Here is a 10,034-nt window from a genome sequence, read left to right as displayed (position 1 = left end):
AGGGTATACGGACCACTATCAGGCTCATCTTGCTTCACCTGTAGTGACATTAATATTTAGGCTAGACATCTACAGATTTTTGCACCAACTAGAGTTACCATAGAAGACTACTTTCACAAGAAAGACAACCTTTGAGTGCGCATTTACAACTGATTTTGTTAAATATAAGACACTTTGCAGCTATTGAATTCTAATTAGGAACTATTAATATAGAATCACAATTTTTAGAACATGGATGAAAAATAAAACTAATATTGTGGCAAACTTTAACTAAATGTAAATAAATTTATAAATTACCTGTCAGATGTCTTAAAAGTCAAATTGGAGTTCTAGCCAGGCCTTGTTGAGTATTTATTAAGGACATGAGGACATCAGTGGTAGTAAACCTCTCTGCTTGCACTCAATAACTCAAAAAAAAACTAATTGATATTGCATACATAAACGCAACGCATTAACTTCCTATTCTCATCCCCTACGTATTTCATATTTGCCAAAAGAAATGGCAGAAACAGATTTAAAGTGTGAGGAACTGAAAGAAAAGGAAGCTAACAAAAGGCTATCGTTGGAATTCTACAACCGTGTCCCTCACTGCTGCCAAGAATCAACCAATAAAAAGACATTGAATGAGACATGCTAGCTATAAAATGCTTCAGTGCACCAGCGATAACCTCATATGCAAAAAGCAGTTACTTAGATTTCTTTTGTATTTCAGAAACTCTTTGGCCCATAATTTTACAAACAGCTTCCTCTTCTGACTGAAGAAACTTTAAAGCAGGGTGAACTTTGAGATCGCCAATTACCACCTTCTGACCCACATCCAACTCACTTAAATCCACGTCAATATATGGGGGAATAATGTCGGCAGGGCACAAGAACTTAACAGTCCTTTTGATGGTATTCAAAGAAGCACCTGCCAAATTTGTGAAATGATTAATAACTCAACAAAGTAAAACATTATAAACACAACACAACAACAAACTAAACAAAATGTTTTCAGAAGTAGGTGTCAAGCAAAGAGCAAAAAATGTTGAATAATGAATTAAGAACCATTCAAGTTGCATCATCTAATCTTACATTTGAATCATTTGACAGAACTGATGTTCTACTCATAAATTATAACTGCCCGGAGGAACCAAATTGTTCTTAAACTGAGTGAGTGAGTAAACATTTATACAAGTACACAACAGTTGACTACAACTTACAAGGCAGTAACAGCAGATCAGTTTTACTTTAGGAATACCAGATAATTAACAGGTCATTATTAAGAAAACAAGTCAATTGAATTATAATAAAGGAGAACAAGAACAGAAAGAACAAAAAAATAGACGCATAATTGGCATGTCTAGTAGTAGTTGTACTCATAAATTTGCTCCAGTTGAATTCAAGATAAAAAAAGAGAACCGGTGTTCAAGATCATTTGGACTATAAAAAAATACATATGTTAAAATACCAAATGCCCATATCATCATTACCATAAGAAACTATCAATCAGATTAAAACAGCACACACTAAAAAGAATAAAATTACAAAAGCATCCATTTCACCCAATACAGACATTATAAAGGATAAGCTTCAAAAACTGGCTTGTTAATAGGAGACTATTCTTCATAAAGAGCAGTAAATCAATAAAAGTAAGGTTACTTGATACCTAATGACCTAGTAGTCATCGGTTTATTGGTTTCAATTACAAAAGCAGCCTCTCCACTCCAACCTTACCATTGTAGGAGCCTCGTGTACACTTGACCATAATACAACTCAGCCTGAAGACCTATTTATCTACCAATACCAACTATCATCAGCAAAAAGATCTTCCATGCTCCACAGCACTTAGCCACACTTTGGTATACATGCCACATGAACAGACATCAGAACTCAAAATTCTAACAAAAAAAAGTCTATCACAGTCACCACTTAGCATGAAGCCTACTACCTATCCAACCCAGTAGATTTTCCTAGCCAAATTGATAGAGTTTGGTGATGATAATTAGGTTTACAATATCCTATGAAACGTTAACCAGAAAATTCTCTCCTAGCCTAAAAAAGTTATGATACATGATAGACAGTTCAAGCAGAATAATTTACACATACAACAAAAAAGTTGATACAAATGATTAAGAGATGTCAAACTGCATGTGAAAATCATAAAGTTCTCCATATTTTGGTAAAGTTCTCCATAAACAGTTATAGAAAACAAAGTAAGATAAAATAAATTGAACTTTTCATTTAAGATAAAATCAACTTATGTAGGTCACGAGATGATGAAAAAAACTGTACATAAGGTGAGTTTAACTAACAGGAGAATCTAAATTAATTTTACCTTTTTAATTACTACTATAGAAAAAATTATCCGCTCAGACCTTACTTTGTAAGAAAATTAAAGTGCAGAGCAGCGAACCTTTCTTGAGTCCAGGCGATATATCGTCTCCTCTGAAGACAAGAGGAACATCAACTTTCAACAAGGCGTGCGACGGAGCCCTTATAAAGGTCACATTCAACGGGCTATCTGTGCCAGCTTTCAAATGAATCTGCGAAATTCTCAAATGTTCAATACAAACCATAATCAAAACGATGAATATAATACAACTAAAGAGAGAGATGGTACACTGCGAGGCAAGACGCGAACGCTCTCAACGACGTCATCAGAATCTAACTGTGTGCGGACTTCGAGGTGAAAGAGGCGGGAGAGGAAGAAGGACCGGCCGAGGTGGTTGACGAGTTTTCTGATCTGGTCAGTGCGAACGGAGATGAGGCGTTTGTTACCGCCGTGCTGGCCGTCCTCTTGCTCGAAGATGATGCTCGGCACGCGCCCGACGCGTCGCTCCTTGGCGGAAATGTTCTTGCCAGAGTCCGCGCGGGGAACAGCGAGGATCGTCTCATCGTGCTTGGGATCCGGGCGAGGAAAGCCGTCGAGATACGTGAGCGGCTCCGGCTCCGGCTCCGGCGGGTGAAGGATGGCAGCGGCCGCGGATTGGGAGAAGTGGCGGCGGTGCGGGGAGAGTCTAGTGAGGATGTGGCGGTGTAGATACATTGTTTGGAGTGAAGGAATAAAGGGTTTAGAAGGGGTTTGTTTTGTGTTGGGTGCGAAGTGGCTGCGGACCCTTTCTCGGTGATTCACTTGCTGGCTAGCACCTGAACCAAATGGAGTCCTTCACGTGACATACATGTGATCTCAAATCTAATACTAGCTCTTTTCACTCCCAAAAGAAAAAAAATGATGGATTAGGTTACTTGCAGGATTAGCATAAGGTTATTTTTGTTTTTAAAATTATTCTCAGAAACTGAAAATTAGCACCTTAAATTTGAATCATGTAAGATTTAATCTCCAACATGAAAGTTTTAGTAGTTAATGTTTTTTTTAGAAAAATAATTGATATTTTGAGAACCTGTCAAATAGTTCATCTACCATTTTTTTATTAAAAGTTATCAAAAATTTATTCTAAACTAACATTTTCGAATTTCCCTTACTCATCTGTTTATTCACTTTTCCTACAAAATCTAATCTCTGATGCTCTCCCTTTTTTTGCAGATCAAGCTTTATTTCCTTCCATTCCATAACCTCTATAGTCACTTTCTATGGGGGGAGATGGGTAAAGAATTTTATTTTTTTAAAATATGCATATAAATTATATTTTTAAATAAAAATGTATAATCTTATAATTTCTAAAAAAAAATCAATATTTTATTTTCTCTTATAGTGTTATAATTTAATAAAAAAATGTGTTAAATTTTAAAAAATAATGGTTCATGTTATAAAATACTTGTGTTGAATGTCTTAGTAAAATTATTTTTTTAAAAGTACATTTAGCTTTGTATTCATACAAATCTTCACCATGCATCAATATATGAATGCACAACTTCAAATTCAAAAATTAAACTTGTTATTTACTTTTTTGTAGATAACAATGCATTATAATTATTTTTATTTTTCATCTTTTAGTTTTAAACATAATTTCTGTAAATCAATTATGTGCTTTTAATTTGTTTTCATATTTTTAATCTTGCATTCCACATTCCTTAAAATATATTTTTCTTATACTATATAAATTTACATAAATTTAATGTGTAATTGATAACTTAAATATATTTTCACTGCCCCTTAACTCAGTTTTCTTATAAATATTCCAAGTATATAGTTTTGATGTAAAATAGAATTAGTGAAAACAATTGGTAAGCATTATACAACATCAATAGCAGTGTATTAAAAGTTTTAAAACTGTCCAAGAACTCATTTACCAATACAATTTAGTTAATTATAGATTTAATTTCTTTATAAAATAAGAATTTGTTTATTAGTTGAATTTGATTTTGTTTTGAAGAGGAGAAATATGGATGAATTTCTCTTCAAAAGTTACTATGATTAAAATATTCAGACATTTTCATTTCCACCACCGAATCACCTCTAAAACCCTCAAACAATGTCAATGCTAATGCTAAAGCAAACTACTCTTGCTACCAATTAAGGGAGGCTCAACAACCTTCAACACAAACATATATGTCAACAATTTTATAGGGAGACACTTAATAGAAGCAATTAATAAAGATGAAGTGTAACAAACATTACACTCTACTACAACAATTAGAAAAAACAATAAAATAATGGCAAAAAATTAAGCAATGACAGTAAATTTAGCAAGATTGCCCAGGCTTTGCGGTTTGAAAAATGCAGGCAAACTAAAAAACTATCTACAGCGTATCGTTGCATTGGTCAGCAAACGATCCTAAATTCCTACCTAGATCAGTATTCCCATTGCTCCCTAACTCACTATTTCTGCTGATTAGTACATTATAATATATTCTCCAGTCATTGCCAATTAAAAATCCTAAATCCACTTCCACTTCCTACATCTGCTGAATCCGATTCACTTCCCATTGTCTCGTCTGAGCTCTCACTTGGAAGGACTTTTATCCGGTCTGCATGCTCAACAATCCAATCAGTAAATTCTGGAGAAGCAGCCCATTCTGCTAGAGCCTGCTTAGTGGATTCTCTTGTGAACTCATCCCACTCTTGCTTTGTGAACTTCTTTCTGTTTTGGGTCTTGTGGAAGGTTGAATAATAATCCCGTCCCATATCAGTCCCAGAAGATTGTGATGAAATCCCACGAGATGGTGTTACAACGCCTGCAACAGACAAATGAATCAAATAACATATTCACAGCATTTTTGTTGTAACCAAAATATTTAACCAGAAACTTCAGTTGTTTGAACAATAGTGTTATATCTGACTAATACAAATATTGTACCAAAGTTCATAATAAAAATTGTACCAAAAAATATTTCATAAAAAAGATAAGCAAGCAAAGTACGTTCATCCTTTTGGAATATAGACTGCGGGCCAATTTGAAAACATAATTCAGAGCTGAAAATAAAAAATAAAAAATCCAGCACTGACTGATTTTGTGGCATTTGTTTAATTCATGCCAAAAAATAAATAACTGAATGTGGAAAAGAAAAGGGAAATTTCCAGCATAGGATATCATCAGGTATTCACAAAACAACTAAGTGGAAGAAATTTCCAAAATATTCAGAAGTAGAAAACAACATTCAGAAGAAAATTGGCAACATGTAGCAATCATACATATAAGAAGATTGGAACATGAAACAATACCTCTCACAGGAGAGTCGGTCCATGCAGATCTTTTAGGGCTATTCCACACTTTTCTTTTAGGGCTGCTCCAATGTTTTCCTTTAGGGGTTGACTTGCTAAGGAATTCTGCACGACTTCGTGTTCCTTTCACCCATTGCAGGGAATAGTCATCATTTCCTGAAGTTTCATACCTACATGAAATCGTAAAGGCATACATAGAAGTGAAAAGCTTGAAAGCTTTGAACTTGTTATCTATGACAGGCAATGACAGGAAAAAGATACAAGTAAAATAAGTCCAGCATATGTTAGTAGATCCCACTTTCTCTTTATTCCGTTTTTTTGTTTCCATAGACAGTTATGAAGCTTGAACCTAAGACCTCTACAGTGTTCAACCTTCCAATCAGTGACTATTTCCTACAATATGATTCAATTTTTTTAGATTCTTCAAAAGAAAAATATAAAAATGCATGAAAACATTCAAAATGCCTTATTAACAAATGCTCAGCATTGAGAAAATCCTCCAATCCTTGGACAAAACTACCATGACCAATCAAAAGCAGAACATGCCAAAAACTGCCCTTGCTTTAAAAGTGAAAGGTGAATGAAAACATGCAAATATGGCCAACATGTCCGGCAGACATTATTCTAGACCAAAAAAATAAAATAAAGCAGAAAGAGAAGTCATACTGACCATCCATGAAGCCATTTTGTGGCAGAAAAAAGTTTGCAAACAATTCCACAAGAGATCAAAGCTCCAATTGCTAGAAGAAGATCAAGAGAGCTCTGAAAGAGAAATGAAAATCAGAATAAATAGGGAAATGAACATTATCCTTAAGAGTATGTGGCACTGGCAGACCAAAATGGTAAGATATCACTACGTGAGGGTTTTAATTAACAATAAGTTAAATTTCAACACAAATAAATATATCTATCTCATCACAAACTGAAGTCATCACATCATGGATTCAACAGAATTTAGTATGCAAATCAGGTCCAAGCAGTGGCATTGTTTCCACAATATGCCAATATCACAATTTAACAATCTATAGTGTACACTACTTTTATTTTAAAACTTATCATTGCAGAAATTTTAAAATAATTATAACTGTACTATCTCTGTGTGTAACTTGTTTTCACTATTTTCGGTTGTCAAAATACTCATTCACTACTATATTTCCTTTACTTTTAAAGCAAAAGAAACAGACCGTTTTTCTGTTTATATTATATATTCAATTTTTTTATTATATTATCTTTTGTACTTACAATATTTTGTAATTTTTATTGTATTCTACCTGAATGAACATATAAAATTAGTCCAAAAGCCAAATATTGTATATCTTATTGATTTGTTAAGCTTAATTTACGTTGTAATTTAAAAGTATACCAAACTATAATATAACTCCTTTAAAATATATTTTCAAAGATTAGAAGCAAAAATTAGAATACTTGATGCAAACCAGTAAAATGAGAGTGGTTCCAATGATGCGCATTGCCCATTTAACAAACTGAGCAACCCCAGCATCCACACTACCATCTTCTTTTGAAATAACAAATTTCCTAACAATCCAGTAGCCTAAAGCAGCTCCAGATAGGATGATTCCCAGTATCACAAAAATAGCAACCTGAAAAGCATCAAGGAAAATTAGTTCACAAGAAAATTGAAGATGTCTGATAAACAGGCAATCATTAAAAAGATGGCCAACAGTTGATAATATATGTCCAACAGACAATAAAAGCTGGCCAGCATTCCAGAAATCATTAAAAATTATGCAGCATTAACCAAAGGGACCACAGAAAGAAAGGGGACGAGAGAGTGTGCAAAGGGGTAGGTAAGTGTAAGTGAGTAACCATAGATCAGGGATTAACCATTGATGTTTGGTGAACAGATCAACAAGGACATATAAAAATGATGACATAGTCCCAGAAAACTAAATTATTATACTGGAAAAGACAAGGTCATTTCCACCTCTTTAGCAGCTATTTTCTATAGACCAAAAACTTTTTTAGCTAACCCAAAGACAAATAAATAATATGTAACAAAAGTTATTCTAAATGGACAAAAAAGATAGAACAACATATTTAAATATCAGAAACAAAGTCTTGAACAATTTAAAAGAATGATTCATTATATGTGAAGGTGTGAAGAAAAATCTAACAAAAAGGATCAGAAATACAGACAACTAAATAGTGGTTAGCCATTCAAGATGTTGTCTAATGCACCGATTATATAAAGTAGAAATGGACTGGCATTCTTACTGGATTGTACATCTCTTCACTCATCCCAAGACTCTGAAAAATAGAATTTAAGATCAAGGAGAATTGGTGCAAAAGGAATGATCCAGCTCCAACCTGAAACAACAGAGGTAATAATGTCAAGACCAATAATCTTGCCATGAAACATGAAAATCTGCAAGTGAACAATGGCCAGAAATTAAATCAAACTCACCACTGATCCATATATGGTAAGGTAAAAGAAATTTTTTCTTCCAGTCGGCATTAATTTCATGCCCTACATTATAATAAGAAATTAGTTAAAAACATGTCAAACAATTGAGGAAAATTTGGAAGCAATAACCAAAATGGAATCCATGTGTGATATGAGAGTATTTATATTATCACATACCTGAAAAAGAAGGATTATAATGACAAGAAAGATCCCTATGGCCATCGAAGTGCTATAATAAAACAGAACCCAATTGCTAACAATTGGAGCTGACAACAGCAGTATCAATCCCACTGCAAGAAAAACGAGGCGCCATTGCTGAAAATCTGCAACATATTTTCCAAAATACAAAAATTACCACCAAAAGTATAACAAAAATAAGAGACAACAAAAGAACAATCCCCCATCCCCACCTGCCCAAGTTTTTAAGATGGAACAAACTAACCTTCTTGAAGAGCAACCGTAACAGAATCCAATATTTCTCCATTGATCTTCACATCAACATATCTAGTTTCAAAAGGTGACATAACAGCATTCCAGACCCCTTTCTTTACACTCCTCCACTCATCTTTCTCGCATTGACACCACTCAAGTGCATTATTCCTGAACATAGTTAGTAAATTAGAAATGAGAACCTTGATAAATTAGTTAAAACAATAATAGCGAGAGTGTGCATGCCAAACGTGAAAGTAGCTACAGTGACAACAAAAAAAACAAGGTATAATTGCATTCTCCTCCCCCAATTCTCGATTTCATGAATTTCGTCTCCCCATTTTGTTTGTAAATTTAACCCTCCAAGCATTCTAAATATACAATTGTGATTCACCCATTAACTAAACATCCAATAATTAAAGAAACCTTGACACATGACACACTCGTTTACACTGTCATGTCATGTCAAAGATATTGTGTAGCAAATTAAAGTGGCAGAATCAAATGAAGGGACGAAATTCGCAAAATTGACAAAGTAGAGATCAAAAGTGCAATCAAGCAGAAAATAAATAAAGAAAACTACTCTAATTTTGTTTATACCTGTGAAAACAAACTTCAATTTTGCCATGCAACTTCTCCGGAATCGAAGCGGATGGAACCAAACTAACAAGAAACGAATTAGCAAAGCTCCCCAGTTTCAGTCTCGAGATGCCGGAAACTCGAACACGCTCGCATCGAAAAGCTTCTTTACCACCTTGAGAAACCGAAAAGACGGAAGGCGGAACTTCCAAATTCGGCTTTTCAAGATCCAGACCTGCAGTAATGACCAGCAGTAAGAACATGCATTTGGAAAATCAAGCAAAGAATTCAGAAAACTAAGGTTTATCAGTGGAATTTAAAAGGGGCAGAAGAAACCCTAGGAATTATCAATGTGTTATGAAAATGGTGTTAGAGAGAGAGAGAGTGATTCTGACCTTTGAGAGTGAGAGGGTTATTAAGGGGATTGGAGAGTGAAGAAGAGAAGAAGGAGAAGAAAAAGAGGAGAAGAAGGAAGAGAGAAGAAGAGAAGAACGATCCCATTGAAATTGATTGGGAGCCTCTGAAGCGAGACTCTCCACACCGCGCTCTTATTCGATTATTATTTCCGTTGTTGTTAGTCACAAGACATGCTTTGATTTGTTTATATATACTAGTAACGTGTTTTGCATTTTTTTTATTATTATTTATAATATTTATATATATATATTATGTTTAATATTTAAATTCATATTTTTTATAAAAACATAACAAATAAACTAAATAATAAAAAAGATAAAAATTATATTTTTTAATAGAAATAAAGAGATAAAAAAAATTATTAAACTGTTGGTATAAATATAAAACACTTTTTAATTTTTATTAAATATTGTGAATATGTGAGTTTTTATTATTAAATAAGTAAAGAATTTCAGAAGTGATGAAAATAAATTTGGTAAACTAGAAATATTATTTTTAAATATTGAAATCAATTGAATTAATTATTTGTATTTTTAACAGGGGTGCGTTGTTTGAAGGCGAAAATGGTTTTCTCTTTTA

The 10,034-nt window shown here is 33.6% G+C and overlaps 2 protein-coding genes across 2 annotated transcripts; both read right to left on the bottom strand.

Annotated features, from left to right (window-relative positions):
- Positions 1-265: 265 nt before the first annotated feature.
- LOC137813870 (uncharacterized) lies at positions 266-3,177 on the bottom strand. The gene is made up of 3 exons (XM_068616334.1): positions 2,603-3,177; positions 2,396-2,525; positions 266-910 (listed from the first exon to the last, which is right to left on the bottom strand). Exons 1-3 carry the CDS (start codon positions 3,026-3,028, stop codon positions 687-689), a joined length of 780 nt encoding a protein of 259 aa, XP_068472435.1. The 5' UTR covers positions 3,029-3,177; the 3' UTR covers positions 266-686.
- A 1,299-nt stretch (positions 3,178-4,476) lies between these two features.
- LOC137813869 (uncharacterized) lies at positions 4,477-9,616 on the bottom strand. The gene is made up of 10 exons (XM_068616333.1): positions 9,434-9,616; positions 9,060-9,273; positions 8,473-8,630; positions 8,208-8,353; positions 8,031-8,093; positions 7,841-7,933; positions 7,042-7,206; positions 6,276-6,367; positions 5,606-5,775; positions 4,477-5,118 (listed from the first exon to the last, which is right to left on the bottom strand). Exons 1-10 carry the CDS (start codon positions 9,537-9,539, stop codon positions 4,802-4,804), a joined length of 1,524 nt encoding a protein of 507 aa, XP_068472434.1. The 5' UTR covers positions 9,540-9,616; the 3' UTR covers positions 4,477-4,801.
- Positions 9,617-10,034: the final 418 nt, after the last annotated feature.

Source organism: Phaseolus vulgaris, chromosome 1, assembly GCF_000499845.2.
Source record: "Phaseolus vulgaris cultivar G19833 chromosome 1, P. vulgaris v2.0, whole genome shotgun sequence".
In the NCBI taxonomy this organism is placed as follows: Eukaryota; Viridiplantae; Streptophyta; class Magnoliopsida; order Fabales; family Fabaceae; genus Phaseolus; species Phaseolus vulgaris.
This window is presented reverse-complemented; position numbering and strand designations above follow the sequence as displayed.